Consider the following 19,111-nt stretch of genomic DNA (forward strand, 5'->3'; position numbering starts at 1 on the left):
TTAAAGGAGCTCAATTGGGCCATGTACAGTCTGGTCCAGCTGATCAACAGTGTCCCAGTGAGCTCTGATAAAACCTCTACACTCTTGTGGTCTTAACAGGTACTTGGGCACTGTGAGAGTAACCAGAAGTACATCACACAAGTAGCCACTTGACTACTTGCAAATACCACAAGTGTGGGTATTGGGAGAGACCCTGAGAGGACTTTAAAGTCTACTTACCAGTCACAGAGCCATCACAGAATTTGAAATTAGCTCCCTGCGCCTGCTTCCATTTGAGGTATAAATGCAGTCTTTGTTTACAATTACAGCATCAGTGAAAGGTGAACTTAAAGCCTTGTCTATGAGCCAGACAGTATATGGATGGATCCAATTCAGCTAAATTAAATACTCCAGATCTGAGAATGGAGCCAGAGAAACAGAGCTATTGTGCCCAGTAAGGGTTTAAGACAATTTTTTTTGTATGTCCTTATCACAAACCCATCAAACTTTTTAGACTATATTGTAACAGACTAATTTTTAAAACACCACTCAAGGATATCTACATTGTGGGTTGCCTGGAAACATATCCACCTCAGTACATTAGTATTGCTGCAGTACCTGAGCCTTACATTATAACATGTCACCTGCTGTAGAGGAGGTCTACTTTTCACAGCCTTAGTAACCCTATGGTTAGAGTATAACATGGCAGTTCCACTCATTATGGTGGTTTTATGACTTGGGTGGGGCTGTGCACACCTTAACTTCTGCACTCATTAAGACATCCAGGGCTCAGTAACTTAACTTGTCAGATTTTTCCACTTGGGGAACTCTGGTCACTGCTTTATGGCCATTGACAGTCATGTGTCCAATGATTCCTGTAAAGACCTCAACCAGGAGCATCATCTTAACAGATGCCAAATGGTACATTTTAGTCACCAGGGAGAAATCTTAGCCCTTAAGCTAAGTTTAACCTGGTAGCTCAAAGATTATGCACCATCTTTACAAGGTGTAGTAACAGTTGGTAGTTAATGCAGGCTCTCATGTGTTGCAAGTGTAAACCTGAACTGAAGTTACTCGGTATAATCCAAAGTTAATATTCAGTTCTTAATTCCTCCATTGTGTTGTAAGAGATACTCAACTTTGTCACATTGTTTGTTCAAGTGTAAGAAAGACAAGTCTGTTCATTTTAAAGACAACTTTAATTACATTCATTTAAAACCGTGTCATATTCCTTCAATATGAGGCAGTATTTACTTTGACTTGTGATGATCCTTTAGCTCCTGTGAAGAGAAAAAAAAAGTTTTGACATCTTTCTGTCAATTTTGACAAAGTCTTAACTGATTAAGTACTGACCTTTCTTTGAGAGATTCTTTAGAAAGCTGGATACTTTGATGTACTGAGCAGGAGCGTAATACCCAGGTCGTATAGAGACAGGTCTTCTGGTGCGTCTGGTAGTGGACACTGGTGTTTGAAGCACTGTAGTGGGCTCAACAGTGGGACTCTGTGGACCTAGATCATAATGACCAGACAGATTGTCAGCGTGAGACTTGAGTTACATGGGTTCATGTATTTGGACCATTAAACCACCTACCTTCAGCGGGGCGCGCAGAATGCAAAATGCGGCCAACACCGGCTGTGTCAGACTCAAACCTGTACACTGAGAAGAGGCGATAGAGCCCAGCTAGAGGATACGTACACTGTATAGTCACCCTGCAACAGAAGAGGAAATAATATTTGCCATATGTCTAGTTCAGGAGGGGTAAATAACCACAAGGGCTGGTTGAAGATACACACCTGTCAGTGCCAGCGCTGGGATCTGATGGATTTTTCACAGCACGGAACTTCTTGCTGAAGAAAATCTCGTTCTCATAGGTCACATACTCCCTTCCAAGCTGGAGAGAAAAAACACATTCCAGGTGCGACCACATCCACGTTGCCAGGTGTAAATGTATTTTAAGTGGAATTCAGTGTTTATACTGGTGAAACGATTCATTAGTTAAGAGTGGTATTACCTTGACTATGGATCCACAGCTGTTGAGTGGAAAAGAGAAGAGCGCCCTGGTGCTGTCGGCCTCTTTGGGTCCACAGTATTTGTCTACGAGGTTGGCTCTAGCAGGGATCCCTCCACTTGGGACGGCCAGAGACAAGTCAGCCACCACAGTCATCCTCCCGTCAGTCGAACACACTAAAGAAAGCATTTTACATGTGTCAGCTATACCAAAGACTTGATCCACCCTTCTAGTAAAGACAGTTCTTACCAATGAGTTCATTAGTCGTGAATGGACAAGTCTTGACAGCAGAAATCTGGACCTCTGATGTTTCATGATCCCGCACAAGGATCTCAAAAGTGCCAGAAAATCCCTTCAGAGTGAAGTCCTACAAAAAGACACCGATCAGTTATTGATTTCAATCTTATCTATTAGTATCTTACAGAGTTGACACTTCCAGTAACTCATTTCCTCATCTTACCTTGTACTCATAGCCTTGAGTGAAGAGCGGCACTTTGAGCAGCAGACTCTGGCCATCATTGCTCATGATGTAGCCGTGCTGCGCTGCCAGCTCTGATGTGAGAGGGTCTGAGCCGATGCTGATGTCCCACAGGTAGTCAAAAGGCCGGTGGTCCAGTCTGAAGCTGATCCCAGTCTCAGAACAGACAGCGTCGAAGGTTGGAGGAGCTGTCAAATACAGAGCAATGAGTAACTCTGCTCCATGCACAAACAGGATTGATCAAATCTTGATTTAAGGTTAGTGACTTACAGACGTCTGTTAATGTCATGACTGATGTGAGGTGGTAAAAAGGCTCATTCTCAGGCTGAACGGTCAATGTGTAGTTGATGTTCAACTGATGCTGCATAGCTGCATCTTCTTTGGAGAACTAGAAGACAGGAAATATAGATCCTACTGAGCAAAGCAGGATGAAGTTACCATGTATAAACCAGAATGACCTGAGAGCACAACTCAAATAATTCAAAAAGACCTTTACCTGCTGTATGACGACAGGATCGTCAAAAGGCACCTTCAGAGTGTAGCCATGGGTGTTGTTGGGTTGTACCACTTTTGAGATGGTGTAGGTGCTTGTATTTGTAAGTGGCAGTGTACATTCATGTCCATTCAGCTGAACAGCAACCAATTCAACATCTTCAGGGACATCTCCGAGGTAGACGGTGAACATGTGTTCCTCAACCACTGTTTCTGAAATAAGAAAAATCAGTTGAGATTATGTTACATTAACTTGGCAAAGTGGGTTGTAACTAGACCTACTGTTTTCAGTAAAAACAGGGCGTGGCAGCAGGGGAGTGGTCAGTATCCTGTGAAAGCGGAGTCTGGTGTCTACGTGATCCTCATTCGCTGAGATTTGCTCCAAGTAGAGAATAAAGATGTAGTACTCGTAGAGGTCGCCAGCCACAAAGCTCTGAAAAAGATCAGGTTTATTAAGCCCAAGTACTGTGTGCTTCCAGAACAAAAAGTACATGATTGTTTATACATCTCCTGTAAATGTATTCCTGATGCATATTGAGTTTTCCAAGACTGCAGTCTTTACCGGCAGCAGAGCCTTCTCACCTTCCTGTATCCTCCTTCAGCGTTATAGGGGATGCTGATCTGGACTGTGCTGTTGTGCTTCTCCACAATGTAGCCTCTCTCCTCTGCAACCGGCTCCTCGACAAGTTCACCAACAACTCCGATGTTAACCTGCGTGTCATGTAGATCAGACACCAGCGGGTGCAGGACCTCGGGAGTCTCCCACATCATGTATCCATCATCATATGATCCTTCGTCTGTTAAGAGAATATTACTACATCTTAACCTGTTCATAGTAAACTGCAGCAAGTTAGATTGTAATACTGACGCATTGAGCAAGCAGCCACCAGGTCGACCATGAGGACAACCCAGCTTTGTCTGGAGAACAGAGTTGCATGGACCACCTCTACTGGCACACCATTCACCTGGAGAGAGACTCAAAATCAAAGCCTGCTTTTGACTAAATGCTTTTACATTGAAGGAATTTGTCCTTCAAGTTCTGCATCAGTGGTTTACCGTAGTGCTGAATGAGTCAGGTTGTCCATACGGCGTACGAAATACAAGCCTTCCATCTGTCAGGTCGAACACATAGCCCTGATTTCGAGCTTCAGAGAGGTTCATGGGCATCAGCTGCTCCCCTGCTTTCTGCAACATCACTTGCCAATCTGAGGCGGCAGAGGCATAAGCCTAGAAGGTAGTAATGATTGTAAGCAGTTGCACTTGATTGGATTCCAGCTATACATAAGATTATAGGTCAGAAAAATCAGCAGTACTCAAGTTCAAACATACAGGTTTAAGAGCAGCATTCCAGTCATTTTCTTTTTCTTTCTCAGATGGACAGGTGACTTCACTCCTCACAGACACCTGCAGAGACGCCAGAACTTATAAACATCTGAAATCGATCTATTTCATTATACAAGATGGACCCAAGCTTACCTCCATGTAGTTGACCTCACAGGTAACCTCTCTGGGAGACCAAGGGAGAGATGGAGAACAGGTCTTGTTCAAAGAATAAGTGGCCTTCTGTCCTTCATGGGTTGCAAGCAGGTTGAAGTTGAATGTGAACACTTCATCATCCTGGAAGACAGAAGAATTGATGTTGTATCAGACAAGTCAGAATTGCAACCCCAGATAACTGTAGTGTTTGTTCATCCCCACAGTCATTTAGTTTGTGAAGATATATTTTCTTGTTTCATTCATGTTTTATATACACCATTTGTACATACTTTGTTGTCAGTGTGACAGCTGAAGTAAGAGGCTCGGAGCACCACGTAACTCTTTCGATGGCAAACATTGACACTGTAGCCACACTCTGCTGCATACTGCTCAGTGATGGGGTACGCACCTGTCTCATCTAGAAGAGAAATCATATTTATGAAGCCCAATGTGTCCCTACACCCGTTATTAAAAGAGCTTCACTTTCAGACCACATTGTGGTGACTTTATTGATTAGATGCTTGATTTCAGCTGTGCAGGACTTACCAACAGCCTCAAAGTTAGGCTCATCCCCAGCGAAGGAAAGATCAACAGCTATCATGAAGTAACGATCACGACACTCCATATGATGAACTCCTAAAATTAACCAAACAAAACAAAAGAGGTCAAAATGGATCATAATGATTAGTCATTGTAAGCTTCTGAGCAGACATTTTAAGTCTCACCATTAGAAATAGTAGCACATTTTGCAGTTGCCAACACTGACAAGAGTAAGGTCACACTGCAAGACAAAAATATATATAAAAATCACAAGCAAGATAACTGCACCAATCCTATTGACTTGTAAATTACCCTCAAAACATCTTACCCAAGGTAAACCCCAAAAGCCATAGCCACTGATGTGTTGGCAGTGTCTAAAGCTAGCCTGACTGCTAGCAAACTACACCTGCTACCCAACACAAGCTGAGGTGATCCACTTGCTTGGTATATCCTGGCCAAACTGGCACCACATTTTGATGTCTGCTACAACAGCTTTTATAAGTCCAGTTCTTCACTGACCAATCAGAGGCCCTCAGGTGTTACACACACATATGTAGCTCATTAGCTATCAAGCCATCTTTCAATCAGTTGACCTTTTCACCTGAGACATTTTGACTTGTGACAGCAGGAAAAGCACCGGTATTAGCAAATATTAACAATGGATTGCTTCCATGTTGGTGTCTAAAGGAGCATGTCAGTGAGCTAGTTAGATGTCAGGGCCCTCAAAATGAGACACCAGTGAATTAAGACATTATTCAAGTAATTAATTCTGCCTTTGCTTCTCCTGCTATGACATGTTTAAATGTCTGCCGTGAAAAAGGTTAATTACAGCTCAATCGTCAGGTTTAGGTTTCTCACCAGTCCACCTTCATTAAAACATTAAAAAGTCTCTATTTTCTATTTCAGTAGGAGATACTTGAAGTATTAAGATGATCAGTAGACAATGCCATTTTAAGTCATCTTTAATGAACACCTAACAAATCACAGCACTGAATACATTTTTACAAAAGGAAACAATAATTTTTCATTACATTTCTCATACTTAGTAAGCCTTGTAAAGGGTAAAGACAAATGTAAGTAATAAAGAACAAAGACAACACAGCCAAAAAATAAATAAATTAAATAAAATGGTGTTCATTTGATTTCATTTACAGGTCCAGTATGCAGAAACCCACATGCAGAACATCAGCAGCAGCAGTAAGGAGACAAGTGTCCACCGGATCCAGACTAAAACTCCAAAAAAGAGACAAGAGGTTAAACATCTTGTTCCTGACAACAACTTAGATGACGGTAAAATATGTACGTAATTGGTCTTCATTATATAAGAAAACTCCACCCAGTCTAGTTTCAATATAAAGTAGATTAAGTGTTGATGATGATTTCAATACAGTTTAAATAAAGGTCACAGCAACTCTACACTACCTAGATCACGTTGTTGATGTCCCTCCAAATTCACCCTCTGTTTTGTTTGACCTGATTGGGGTGCAAAATTATAAATCACACATTTACATAAATATGTATAAAAAAATCAGATGACAAATGATTTAAATGCTGCAAGCTCTACACACACAAGCACCTGTGTTTGCAGCTTCCCTGCGAGTGCGTTTGACTGGCGTGGGTGAAAGGTCCGGAGATGAGTTCAAAGGTCGATGGATAGCAAGAATACGGCTGTCGTTTGCTGGGTAGCGACACTGGATAGTCAGCCTGTGACAAACAAAACTCACATTAGCCTTCATCTGATACAAAGACAGATTGAGTTTAATGTACATTTCTCACCTGTATGGAGAATCTCGGTGTATAACAGGTTCATCTAACGGCAGAAAATCTTGAGGATAACTTATCTGGTTTTCATAAACCAGGAAGTTTCCCTCAGTCTACAGAAATATGATGAGATCAGAAAACAGGCCAGAAAGCTAAGTTTCTGTGTGAATTTGGACTAATCAAAGTATCTCACAGTTACAGTTGTCCCGCAGGAGGTCAAGCTGAAGTTGAAAAGGGCTCTGGCACTGTCCGTCTCCATAGGAACACAGCTGGGGTCCAATAGGGTGGTTCGGTTGGGTTGGGTAGGTGGGATGGTGTGTGTGGTGTCGACTACTGCCACCATCCGCCCTTCTGGCAAGCATACTGTCAGAAATACACAGAGCATCAAGATATTATAAACTAAATATAAGACAAAGACAAGGTGACAATACTGATGCGACCTTGTAAAACTGAAATAACAGCCACACATTTTTACTTTTTATGCTTCAGTTTGCACTTCTGCTGTGTACCTAGAAGTTCTCGAACAGGAAATGTGCATTTATGGACAAGCCTGTCCTGCACTTTCAGAGACTTTGACTCCACTACTGTCACTTCCACTCCAGCAACAAGACCTCGCAATGTCAGCTCCTGCATGTGGAAAAAAAGGGACGTGTTTTATTTTCATGGTAATTTAAGTGTCCCTGAGGTGTTAAAATACTCTCTTTGCATGAATATGCTTTTAGAGGCCTGAGGAGTGCTCCTAATCCTTAATTTACTCATTTACTGAATTGAGCACACAGATGGTATCCTTGTATCAGATTAAGTAAGATTAGGCATTAGTAGTTGAGTAAATGGGCGATTAAAAGAAAAACCCAATTAAGTTAAAAGCGCAAGTATCTCCTAATAGTTTTTTGAACCTCTAAATGGTCCCAAAGATGAAATAAAGGTAAATACTGACATGGTGCTAATGTAAAACAAGATCTAGACTGTGGTAATAAGGCAAAACGTTTGGAAAACAGGTAAGAATATTGTAAAAAAAAAAAAAAAAGATTTATTCACTGGAATAAGAGTAAAAAGGTTTAAAAAAATGTGTGGAAGAAAGATTGATCACCTCATACTTCATCCCAGGGCTGTAGAGTGGAATCTCCACAGTGAAGTGGTCCACCTCCGCCTCCACTATGAACCCCCCCATCTCCACCAGCTCCCAGTCCAGCCCTTGGGCTCCAAGGAAGAGCTCCCACTGCAGCTCGGCCTGGACCCCGTGGTCCAGCAGCACCAGCAGGCTGCTCTCTGTGCACTTCCCCTCCAGCCTGGGTGAACCTGGTGCTGGAGCCGGGTAGATGGTAACTCATCAGGTGGACATATTAGTGATGCTGACATTTTGTTCTTTAGTTGTTGAGTTTATCCAGATTTTTACAACTGGAACTCATGTTTAGCTCATTAACTACTAATCAGATACTTTACTTTGCATTACTGTTGGCCATTTTCAGATGGATTTCCTCACCTTCTGCATGGCTATTAGTTATATTTCCTGCCAGTACAATATGAAAATCAACATGAAGAGACATTAAACTTGCTTCAGACATCACCGTGAACATTTTTATTTTCATATGTCGGATGATTCTCAGCTGCACTTCAATGCACCAACCTGGAAGACTTTTTAATATCTTCATCACTTTCAATCAATCACGTTAAAACAATTTAACATAGAAAGCAGACTAAAAACTCACTTTGCTGGATTATTGATCTCTGGGGCAAATTTTAAATCTTTGCAATCTTTGATTTTTAAATAAAAATGTTATCCAGAGAAATCTATGGCAGCCTGGAGTTAGAAAGTCAGTCAAATCAAAATTTATCGTATATTTTACAAAATGGTTAGCAGTAATGTAACTTATTAGTTACTTTTAATTAGTAGTTGTTGGGCTGAAACATGCAAGAAGTCACTCACCTGTGTACTCAACACTATGCTCTATGGTGACTTGATGGTAAAACACTTCTCCACTGGGTGAGATGGAGAGAATAAAGGTGATAGAGAGGCTGTACATCTTATGGCCGCCACCTATATACTGGGATTAAATGGCAGCTTGTTTCAGACATATATGATCTTGTGAACATGCTAAAACTGCTCAATATCAGTCAGCCTCACCTCTGGGATTATTCTGGGATGTGAGAGTGGGAACCTGAACAGGTAGAAGTGACTCCCGTTGGGGTAGGAGAGCTTGGACACGATGAGGTTTATATCAGTCTGGTGGCTCTGGGTCCATGTTAAAAGGCCACCACCACCCTCTACTGTCACCTTCTGGAGGGAAACATCAGGTGCAAAGGAGCCTAAAGTGACAGAAAAAAATCCCTCTGATAGGACTGAGTCTGTAAAGAGAAAGAGAGACAAAATGATGCCGTTTCTTTTATGTGTGTGGGTGATTTGTCAAAATGCAGCTCTATCCAAAACACAACTGTAATGATTATTTCCCAATTTGGTAGTAACACACATCCTTGAAAATGCCATTTATTGACTTTCTTCTTTATATACATGTGACAAAATGAATCCTTACAGCCCGATGTTTGTATTGTCTGCACTGTAAACAGATACAGGAGCTGCTCTTCTGAGGGTATGAAAGGATTAAAACTTTAATGTACGACCCAACGAGGTCTAAAAAAGCCTTACTGTGGGTGAAGACTGGCGTTTGTGGCATGAGAGAAGTCTTAAGGTGCCGGAAAGAGCGATGCTGTGTGAGAGGCCAGTAGTCGTCCTCCCACTGACTCTTGAAGAATAAATCTACTGACACAGACCGGCTGTACTGTCCCCTCACAACACCACTCTGGAAAAATTACAACAGACAAAGCCATATCAGTCTCTAAGAAATGTTTGCAGTTATAAAGTCAATTTCTATTTCTTTCTGTCTATATCTTCACTTTTAATAAACAAATGTCCTTCAAGTTCAAATTTATAGCTATTCATCTCTATACAATTGAGCAGAAAGAATATTATTCTTCTCTGGAGCCAAATAAGGACATGACATGGACAATACATATGAAAAAAATCAGTGCAGCTGCACACAAAATACATAATAAACAAAAAAAAGTATTACAATAAAAAAGCCAAAAACTTCTTTAGAGTAGTGGTTCCGAAAGGGGTCCCTAAAAAAATTTTGCTACACAAAATTATGTTTAGTTTTGTAACTTTTCCTAATTTTCTTGCTATTTTTGTACATATTTCAGCTGTTTGAGGTTCTAAAATCCTTAAAGTGAAAAAGTTACAGAAGAAAATAATCAATTTTTCAGATAAGCTTCATTTTAAGGGTCCAGATTGGGAACCACTGATCTAGAGGAGCCACTGCGTCCAGACAAAATGTACTTGCTGTGTAATATTCATTAATATTCTGCAGTATCTCTAATTATTCTACCTTAATGTGTCCATCTTGGGCTCCTGCAGGAATCCTGACCTCCACTCTCCCCTCCTGCAGACTGATCTTGTATTCTCTCTTTTTAATGTCAGACTCGCTCAGAGCTTCACCGTTCACTCCGACCCTCACACCTCTGTCCCTGAACTGCCCGTGAACTAGCGGAGGGAGGATATAAGGGACAGTCCACAGCAGGTCAGATTCATCTGCTGTAGCCTCATCTGGGGGTGAGACAGGAGAGGAAAGAGACACACTGTAGAGGAGAGGTGTTGAAGTCGCCAAATAATGTAATACTGATAAACTGTACGAACTCAGAGCGCAGGCAGCGGTGGTGTCAACAGTGAGGAAGCCGCTCTGGAGTCGATACAGGATGGTTGCACTGACAATCTCTAAATCAACTCCCTTTTCCTGTGACAAACAGACAAAAACAACTGTACGTGGCATCCATGAATAAAAACAAAAGCAAATCTCTGACACTAAAAGCAAAGAATGAGATGACTAATGGATACATATCTCATCTCAGCATAGACTATTCGCTCTCTGAGTACCTTGACAAAGTATGACAGAGGGGAGGAATAGTGACAGCGGAGGGTGAGACGTGAGCCACGCGGCGAGATGTGGTAACCCAGAGCAGCAGCCTCAGTCAGGGACAAAACTCTGACCTCCGCTGGCGGCCGATCGGCTCTGTGGAACATCACAGACATCTCTGCAACATCTGCACCCTGTTTATTGATGAGAGGTGCTTCATCAATTAATTTGACATTAATGAGTATAATTTTAAAAGCCACAGACCAAAACATTAGCAAGAGAAAATCATCATATATGTTCATATATATGTGAATTAAGAAATGTATACACCCGTGTAGCAACATATGGTATGAAGACTATGCTTTTGTCTCATTAAAAATACACAGATACGTATGTAGAGATATGGAAGTCACATTATCAAGAACTCGCTAACTTTTACAATTTTAAAAATAAATTGTCATCACATTTACTTCATGGTATCATTTCTTTGTTTTTATAGGATTATTATCTGCTCATTAGCAGACTCGTCTGTTCATTTAGTGTGTTTCTTATTGTCATTTATTAATTATTATTTTTTGTTGTATTTGTATTTATGAGTACTTTTTTCCTTTGTATATACTATAACCATTCACATGCACTTTTTAGTTAGATCCTCTTACATTTACATATTTATACCACATAATGTTTGTGACTGTTGCACTTTTTTCCCCTATTTTGCACATCTGGTTAGATGCCTAACTGCATTTTGTTGTGCTTGTACTTTGTGTAACGACAATAAAGTTGAATCTAAATATAATCTTTTTTCCTTTGTTTTTTTTCTCTTACACTGAAAGGAGGTCTGTTATATAAGCCTCTTCAGCTTCTTGACCTCTTCTGCCACATCTTGTTTTATTTCTATTATCTGGATTTTATACTGTTGTATAAGTGTGCAAATAAACTAAAACTACAGACCTACAGCATTATACAGAAATGAATAATTCCCATAGTGATACTTGCACTGGTGTTTATTGCTATCAGTCAAAATATCAATAGTCCTCCTGGTACTTATGAGCAAAATGAGCTATCACAGTGTTGTTATGGCGATCCAAGCAACATGTGTGTGAAAGTTTGGTTGTGTCCCATTATACTTAATGGGAAAAGGGGCTTTTAAGAGTTCACTGAATAGTCGCTTGTGTCATTTATTACTTGTGATGTTTTTGTAAACTAGTAATCTGTGTGAAGTCACACAGATTAGATTATGATTTGGTTGGAGTAAACGTTACAGCTGCAATGATTAGTCCATTTATCGTTCGCCAGAAGAATAATCACCAACTATTTTGATAATCGATTCATTGCTTTGAGTCATTTTTTTAAAGAAAAAAAATTCTGGTTTCTTTAGTCCTCTGTGACAGTAAAATGAATGTCTTTGGGTTGTGGACCATTATTTTTGGGGCAAAACAAGACATTGTAGGTTGCATCTTGGACTTTGGGAATTGTTTTTTTCCATTTTCTGACAATTACAGACCAAACTATTCGATTAACCAAAAAAAGAATGGACGAAAACGCAGTTAAACAACAGAATTCAGTTAAATTTTAAGACTATATGGTCATATCATCACAATACAATTCCCATGAAAGTCGATAAAAGATAAAATTGAATCACTCAGCCTTACGTTACAGACAAGCGCTTGACTTTTGCCATTTACTAACCATCTCATTTTTGGATTTAGCGGGCAGGACAGGTCGCTGAATGGACACCTTGAGAGGAAACACACATGGTTTGATACACTTTCACACATTTACCAAATCTTCTGTCATTCCCAGCATGTGTGTCAGGAAAAGTCAACCAAACAGGAGGTGGAGAAGTCAGCTTTTCACCTCCATGTAGTTTTCCTCACAGACGATCTCTCTGGTGCTCCACCGCTCATGAAGGGAGCAGCGGAGCTGGAAGGGGTAAGCTGCCACCGTCCCGTCCGCCTGCCCATTCACAAACCAGAGACGCAGGTGATAGTCTGAGCCCCTCTGCAGAGAAGAGGTGTGTGGTTAAGATCCTGCAATATATCAAAGCATAAAACTGCAGGATCATCTACCTGGCTGTGGACATGGCAGGCCAGGAAGGAGGCGCGGAACACCAAGTCTCCAATATCATTGATTAGGACGGTGTAGCCACACAGCGAGGCCTCCTGATCAGACAGGAAGTGGAGTCCATACTGGTCTAGTGACAACAGGGGTTTACAGTGAACTTTTTCTTGGTTAGTAGAGCAGAAAAACAATCATTTCCATCTACCAACATCTTCTCTGCCGCCCAATTTCTGGAGGACACATACCTTCAAAATCAAAACGGATCTTCGAGCCAAGGAAGCTGGACTTGACAGAGAGCCAAAAGTGACGCTCAAGACATTTGATCTGAAATATTCCTGAAATAACAGTATTGAGGATGGCATCAATTCACAACTAAATCCTGAATAAATGTATTATCTCACTGAACTTGAAAATGCATGAAGCTGAGATTAGAAAATGTACACGTTTGGGTAATCACACTGAAGATTACATACAGTCGGGCTGGGCATGAATTCAGTATTATCACATGTAGCTGTTCTGTCATGATAACATTGAGTTATCATTTTAGATAAGTCAGTAGTCTAAATTAATGATACTGAACAAATTATGACATAAAAATATCAAAATCTTTTTGGTTTTACATCTGTGTGAAGACGTCTGTCTGATGTAATGCATAACAGTGGAACTTTTTACATAAATCTGCTCATTTACATGTAAACTTGCATAAATTTGCTATACCATATCTTACATTGTAAAAACATTCTTGATAATATTGTGAATATTTATCCATATTACCAAGCCCCATACATGCATATCCAAACTAATTATAGTGCAGATCTAATGATTTTTTATTTAATTATGGACCAGACAGTGTCACTTTCAGTGCAGTGTTTTCTATATTTCACTGCACCATATCACACTGTTGACCTTCATATCCTCTATATATTTTCAGACAGGGGCTCTCTGATGTAATATAACATTTCCCATGTGGAGGGTTTTTAATAGTCCTGAAATATAAAACTCTGGAAAGTTAATACACTATATTGAAAGCAAAACCTTTTATAAGCGTGGCTGAAGTAATATTCAGTGCTGTTATTTTTGCCTTGAGCCCCCAAAGACCCTCCTGAAGGACGGCAGGAGTCCACTGGGCCTCACTTGTTCCTGTTATGTGTTATGAAACAGTTTATAGAAGCAGTCATGGTTATAGTTACATAACAGCTGATCTTACCTGTCTGCACTGAGCTGCTGTCACACACAGGTGAAGCGAGGAGCAATATCATGCTGGAAGAAATAAATATCCAAGTCAACTGCGTGAACTAACACTTGAACCGTGTATTTACTTCTCTATTTGAAACTCACACAGTCAGAATGTGGAAACATATTTTTTTCATTTTTCAAGAAGACGCCTGATATCTGTCTCTGATAACGATTTTCAGGCTGTTAACGTTTACCGGACATGACGCCATTTTGACAGACTCACCTGCTAATTGAGAAGCTAATTAGTACTGACGTCTGTTTTCTTGATGGACGCCTTCTTGCATAAACACAGCTGTGAGGTCACTTATAATCAAACAAAAAGTATATTAGCAAAAACTTAAATACACTACACTACATACTTAAATATAGTTTGACGTGAAACCAAGTGAGAGGCTGAACTGAATAAAAATGTGGTCTTATAGTGACACCCAGTGGTGATATGCTAACATTATGAACATACTGTACATTACCAGTAAGTTGTAGACTGGATTTTATAAGTACTGAGGTCATGAGTGCACCTTTGGACCTGGTTTTGTTAGAAAAATTACCAACTAGCAGGCTTATAGTTTTGTGTTTTTTACTCAAAAATGATGAGTTGCCATTTTCTTTCAACCACAGCAAAAAAAAACAAACAAACAGACAAAAATATTAAAAAATTAAGTTGATGTAGTCTCTGGTCACTCTGATCAGTGCCCTCAGTGGTAGCTACGACCCTGTACACTGTATATCATGTTACCGCATTCACCACCTGTGCTACACATACTGTACACATCGTTTAACACTGAAGTGCTGAACGACATCAGTGTTTGCTTTTTCTCTTTTGAGGTCAGCAGTACACGAGGAACCAGGTTAGCTTTAGTCATCTCATTGAAAATATTCTCCAGCATGTCACTTATCATTTGTCAACAAACAGTTTTACTTCTGTCTGTTTCTCCACTATCAGAAACATGAAACCAATCCCACTCACTCCATCAGCCTTCTTAAGAGTGCTGTTGTCATATTTACAGATAAAATGTATAGTTACTCAATTGCTAGTTTAGCTACACTTAGCTAAAACTAAAATAGTTTATTACAACAACCCTACAAATAACTTCTACCTTTATGAAAATTATAATGTTCAGTTTTTGTTGAACCAGTTTTAGAGATGTGTTGATTCATGATTGGGCAGTTTGTTGCAGCTGTTGACTCCCTATTATTTACCTCAATAACAATTCTCAGTATAACTTAATATAATTCAACAGCACCACAAACTACAGCTTTCAAATGACCAGAAAGTTGAGCACACACCTCTCTAAAACTGAACATATAACCTATAATGTGAAGTTAGGATTTATCATAGGGCTGTTTCAGCTATAGGTACATAATAAACTGACAAATTACAGTATATGTAGATACATCAAGGCCATGTCCCCTCGATGTTTCAATCAGACTGGAATAGCATTTGTTTAAATACTGAAAATAACATCTCAACATCTTTATGAAGCAGCAGACGTCATGTGTCATGTATCCTACGGATACATGCAAATCAGCAGGAGGAACTCACATGGACTGAGATGAACCGTAGGCGAAGATGTTTAATTGATCCTGACAAACTGCAGACACATTGACATTACTTCACACCGTGTAGCAGCAGGTACGGAGGCAGTGGAGGTGTGATTTGTGTGATCGTCACAGTGTTGGACCCCTCTCCTTATTTGTCCAGGGCAGCGCAGCTGGATGCCTGCGGTCACAACATCCTCACTGCCTTTGGAAAATGTTACTTAGAGTCAAGTCATGTCATGATTAACAACTGAGTAATCAGACTCATCAGTGAGAGTCCTGCAGGGAAGGAAGAGGAAGACGCAACTGCAGAAAAGGTCACTACCTATTTAAAGAAAGAGATGTGAAAATAAGGCTTTAATCACTGTTTGACGGGATGTTTTTGTTTAATGCTATTTATTGACTTGGCTATTAAGATATCAAAATTTCATAATCTGACCCTTCACAGTATCCCCTCATAATTTATCTCTATGCTGAACTACTAAACCACAAATCTATTTTTCATTCATAAATACCTCTTCAGTCATTAATAAATCATTGATTAATCCTTAATCTAGCTTTCATAGAGCAGAGAGTGTGTATTCTTTAGGTTTTTATTTGTTTATGGAGAAAAAAAAATCACAATCATACTATATTGTGGTCCGACATTACCTAAAACAGGAGGTCATGCTGTAACAACCACTGTAATTTCAATAAATTTAGTAATTTTTGGATTTTTGAATAAATACAGGTCAAATTTAAACTGGAACATGCTCTATGTACAAAAATATGTATCAGCTGCACAAAAACAAAGTTGAAATATTTCTAGTTTTGTATTTTCTTGGTCACTTTAGGAAAAGTAATAAAATTTCAGCCAAAAAAATGGTGTTTAGGGTATTTTTAATGTAAAAAAATTGTCAAAGTTGAACAGTGTGTAAGGGTTAAGAGGTAAAATTATACAAGATAAAAGCAAAGATTACACATTAATACAATTTTATGGAGCATACAGTAGATGTTTTTACTGCTATCCTATCATGTTAACTGTTTGCAGTCCCTCAGAATGACTTCATGACCTCTTGGAGGGTCCTGACCCTCAGCTTGACCACCACTGAACTAAGTGTACTGGGTGGCTTGGTGGCACCTGTGACCTTTTGAGATGGTTAAAATATAAATTCTTGCCATATTATGTTTTCAGACAAGACTAAAGGCAATAACACTTTCTGAATAATCAATCAGAAACACTGCAATTACGTCCTCAGACTGTCTGACATTTAGATGTTAAATATCTTTGTTTATTTTCCAGTGACTCAAAGTGACGGCAGAAAGGGTGGCGGAGTGTCGGACTGGTCAACAGTGTCTGGGCCGGCTCATTAACATTTGAGTCAGTTTGTGTCATTAACACTGCACAGCATGCAGGCCTCATGTTGAGACCAGGACACCTACAAAGCTGGTGTGGCTAATCCTGACTGACACTAGTGAAGTTTGAATTTATTGCAATGTTTTTATCTAATATTCCACATTTAAATAATTTGGACGTAAGTATTAATCATCTCTGAAGTCAGAAGTTGGAGGTTTTTGTTTGATATGTTGTGAGAACAGCATCTCAGTGTTGTGTTGTTCACATTGTCATGGCTAATGATGACCTTATCCTGTCCGGTGACACTTCTGTCCACAACATCCTCGTTCTCTCACAGCCATTCTTCTCAACCAATCACATCCTTTTGTTGGTTTGACGATGAGGAGGATTTGAAGAGGAAGAAGACTATTTATCAGCTCAACATCTCCCTACTCAAACAGCTCTTCCGCCACACACTTCCTGATTGGTTAGTGGTTATATTTTGGATTGTTGCACATCGTCGGTGTTGAAAACAAGAATCAGGGGATATAAAAGGAGGATTCTTCTGGCTGTTTTGAGGTGGAGATGCTTTGCTCTCAAGTGCAGGTTCTTCTGGTGGCTCTGTTTTCCTCTGCGCTGCTGGTGCGGGTCAGCGGTGCTCCACCCAGAGATGTGCTGATAGAAACACTGAGAGCAGACCTCACAAAGGACAAGGTGAGTCATTGATAGATTTTAGATTTGTGCGTTTTCAGAGCTTCTTCTTCTTCTTTCATGGGGAACAATTTTTGCCTGGGATTATTTTTTATTCTTTCCTTTCTTCCCCTCCCCTTTTTAGGGTCTTGCTCACTTGCTCTTGCTGAAGTTTATGTCTGAACTGATGGCAGCGAGAGGAGACGAGAGGCTCCCCGAGCTGGAGGAGGAGCTGGGGGTCAGGGAGGAGGTGATGCGGCGACACCTTCCCCTCTCCCAAAGAGAGCGCAAGGCAGGCTGCCGCAACTTCTTCTGGAAGACATTCACCTCGTGTTAACACAAGATGATACCCTCTGGATAGTCAGTTCAGTGTAAATAACACTATATCATTTGCTGTAGATGGATCATTCACTGTAAAATAAAGATGTTATGGTGATTGCATACAATAATGAGGTTAATAAGGATGTACACAGTGTTTAAAATAAAGTTTTCTGATTTAAAAGGGTATGTTTGTCAGGCTACATCCTCATTTCTCTCTGTTTGTGTCTTAAAGGGATATTCTAGTGATTGTATTGCACTTCTATGAAACTGGGGGACTTAGCAGAGATACATTTAAACAAGAGTCGTCGAAATTAAAGCAGCAGAGCTTGAGTTATCCCAATTTTTTGTCTCAATGATTGACCAAGATCCCTAAAACCCTGGATACTACATTTCTCATAGTGCAACTGAACTGCATCTTTCCCCTCCCAAGTAAATCTAGATATCTTTCAAACTCCTCAGGATTTCTGCTAAAAATGAGAATGCCTCGGATGACATCATCAGGGTTATTTTTGAAACTATAGAAAGCTCCTGCCGACGCCACAGAAGCCCTAATACAACCGTTTTCACAGGCTGAACTGAGCTCTCTGTGTGACTAGTGAAGTGGAGCTGTTGATTAATTCAAACTTAGCCTGGTTATAACATGAAAGTTTACAAGGTGGAGATTTACACATCAAAACATAGTGATAAGTTACTAAATATTTACAGCTATTAACTACCAGGTGGAACTGTTGCGTTAGCAAGCTGAATGAACCAACTGACAAAGCTAACATTAGCTTGCTAATGCTAACTTCCTTAGATTGAAGAGTAAAAGAGGTAATATGGAATATGATAAATATAATCCGACCTGACACTTTACATTTCACAGAAAAAACACACCAAACATCAAATTACAAAACTTAATACCAATAACATTAGACTAAATTACCAAATAATGACAGTTAGCTTAGCATAATCAGATGTTTCCCTCTCACTCTAAACTGCATGAATACTACTAACTCTAAAACACATATATTTCTCCAAGTATATAGAAATAAAACAAACTCATACCTATATTCACAAATAATTGGCAGTTAAGTTTATTAGATCTTTTAGTCCCTAAAACTGTTATTTTTTATGTAATGTTACAGTTTGTGATGCTACAGTCACTTCTGGTTTATATACTTGGTTTCTTCTTGTAGTGCTACAGATGTTTCCTAATAACCAATTTACACATTTAAGTGTAAGGTTGCAACTGACAGTTATTTTAATTATTGATTCATCTGTTGATTGTTTTCTTGATCAATTACTTGTTTGGTCCATAAAATGT

The 19,111-nt window shown here is 39.8% G+C and overlaps 3 protein-coding genes across 17 annotated transcripts; 1 reads left to right on the plus strand and 2 right to left on the minus strand.

Annotated features, from left to right (window-relative positions):
* Positions 1 to 1,159: 1,159 nt before the first annotated feature.
* On the minus strand, positions 1,160 to 5,453 carry LOC121888934. 2 transcript variants are annotated; one of them, XM_042400542.1, is made up of 19 exons: positions 5,303 to 5,453; positions 5,160 to 5,215; positions 4,981 to 5,070; positions 4,725 to 4,852; positions 4,435 to 4,575; positions 4,288 to 4,362; positions 4,015 to 4,185; positions 3,827 to 3,923; positions 3,541 to 3,755; positions 3,241 to 3,391; positions 2,963 to 3,171; positions 2,737 to 2,854; positions 2,449 to 2,654; positions 2,238 to 2,355; positions 1,992 to 2,164; positions 1,774 to 1,871; positions 1,571 to 1,689; positions 1,333 to 1,488; positions 1,160 to 1,259 (listed from the first exon to the last, which is right to left on the minus strand). In XM_042400542.1, the coding sequence occupies exons 1-19, from the start codon at positions 5,323 to 5,325 to the stop codon at positions 1,213 to 1,215; spliced, it is 2,391 nt and encodes a 796-aa protein (XP_042256476.1). In that variant the 5' UTR covers positions 5,326 to 5,453; the 3' UTR covers positions 1,160 to 1,212. The 2 variants fall into 2 exon arrangements, with proteins under 2 accessions (XP_042256476.1, XP_042256477.1); XM_042400543.1 differs by lacking the exon at positions 5,160 to 5,215.
* A 467-nt stretch (positions 5,454 to 5,920) lies between these two features.
* Positions 5,921 to 14,458, minus strand: LOC121888937. Of its 10 annotated transcripts, none has more exons than XM_042400551.1 (19): positions 14,164 to 14,458; positions 13,912 to 13,964; positions 12,950 to 13,039; positions 12,713 to 12,864; positions 12,501 to 12,644; positions 12,333 to 12,380; positions 10,664 to 10,837; positions 10,427 to 10,523; positions 10,119 to 10,336; positions 9,380 to 9,533; positions 8,861 to 9,081; positions 8,663 to 8,780; positions 7,826 to 8,040; positions 7,245 to 7,362; positions 6,929 to 7,098; positions 6,751 to 6,848; positions 6,551 to 6,678; positions 6,397 to 6,447; positions 5,921 to 6,207 (listed from the first exon to the last, which is right to left on the minus strand). In XM_042400551.1, exons 2-19 carry the CDS (start codon positions 13,961 to 13,963, stop codon positions 6,119 to 6,121), a joined length of 2,337 nt encoding a protein of 778 aa, XP_042256485.1. In that variant the 5' UTR covers position 13,964; positions 14,164 to 14,458; the 3' UTR covers positions 5,921 to 6,118. The 10 variants fall into 10 exon arrangements, with proteins under 10 accessions (XP_042256485.1, XP_042256484.1, XP_042256487.1 ...); XM_042400550.1 differs by lacking the exon at positions 14,164 to 14,458 and adding an exon at positions 14,043 to 14,150 and having other exon boundaries at positions 12,713 to 12,837; XM_042400553.1 differs by lacking the exon at positions 14,164 to 14,458 and adding an exon at positions 14,043 to 14,150 and having other exon boundaries at positions 12,501 to 12,599.
* A 193-nt stretch (positions 14,459 to 14,651) lies between these two features.
* On the plus strand, positions 14,652 to 18,052 carry sst5 (somatostatin 5). Of its 5 annotated transcripts, none has more exons than XM_042400560.1 (4): positions 14,652 to 15,796; positions 16,762 to 17,281; positions 17,374 to 17,508; positions 17,630 to 18,052. In XM_042400560.1, the coding sequence occupies exons 3-4, from the start codon at positions 17,380 to 17,382 to the stop codon at positions 17,819 to 17,821; spliced, it is 321 nt and encodes a 106-aa protein (XP_042256494.1). In that variant the 5' UTR covers positions 14,652 to 15,796; positions 16,762 to 17,281; positions 17,374 to 17,379; the 3' UTR covers positions 17,822 to 18,052. The 5 variants fall into 5 exon arrangements, with proteins under 5 accessions (XP_042256494.1, XP_042256493.1, XP_042256491.1 ...); XM_042400559.1 differs by having other exon boundaries at positions 16,762 to 16,993; positions 17,153 to 17,508; XM_042400557.1 differs by having other exon boundaries at positions 14,652 to 14,788; positions 15,424 to 15,796; positions 16,762 to 17,508.
* The last annotated feature ends 1,059 nt before the right edge of the window (positions 18,053 to 19,111 follow it).

This window comes from Thunnus maccoyii, chromosome 22 (genome assembly GCF_910596095.1).
Source record: "Thunnus maccoyii chromosome 22, fThuMac1.1, whole genome shotgun sequence".
NCBI lineage: Eukaryota > Metazoa > Chordata > Actinopteri > Scombriformes > Scombridae > Thunnus > Thunnus maccoyii.

Excerpts from the sequence above, each read along its gene's own strand:
- LOC121888934 (XM_042400542.1), bottom strand. The coding sequence starts at position 5,325 with ATGGCTTTTGGGGTTTACCTTGG. Across the intron at positions 4,363-4,434 it reads GTGAGGTCAACTACATGGAG|GTGTCTGTGAGGAGTGAAGT; the intron begins GTAAGCTTGGGT and ends GCGTCTCTGCAG. Across the intron at positions 1,690-1,773 it reads CCCAGCGCTGGCACTGACAG|GGTGACTATACAGTGTACGT; the intron begins GTGTGTATCTTC and ends CTTCTGTTGCAG.
- LOC121888937 (XM_042400547.1), bottom strand. The coding sequence starts at position 14,074 with ATGAAAAAAATATGTTTCCACATTCTGACTGT. Across the intron at positions 9,534-10,118 it reads CCCAAGATGGACACATTAAG|AGTGGTGTTGTGAGGGGACA; the intron begins GTAGAATAATTA and ends TAATTTTTCCAG. Across the intron at positions 6,208-6,396 it reads ACATCAACAACGTGATCTAG|TTTTAGTCTGGATCCGGTGG; the intron begins GTAGTGTAGAGT and ends TCTTTTTTGGAG.
- sst5 (XM_042400560.1), top strand. The coding sequence starts at position 17,380 with ATGCTTTGCTCTCAAGTGCAGGTTCTTCTGGTGGCTCTGTTTTCCTCT. Across the intron at positions 17,509-17,629 it reads CAGACCTCACAAAGGACAAG|GGTCTTGCTCACTTGCTCTT; the intron begins GTGAGTCATTGA and ends TCCCCTTTTTAG.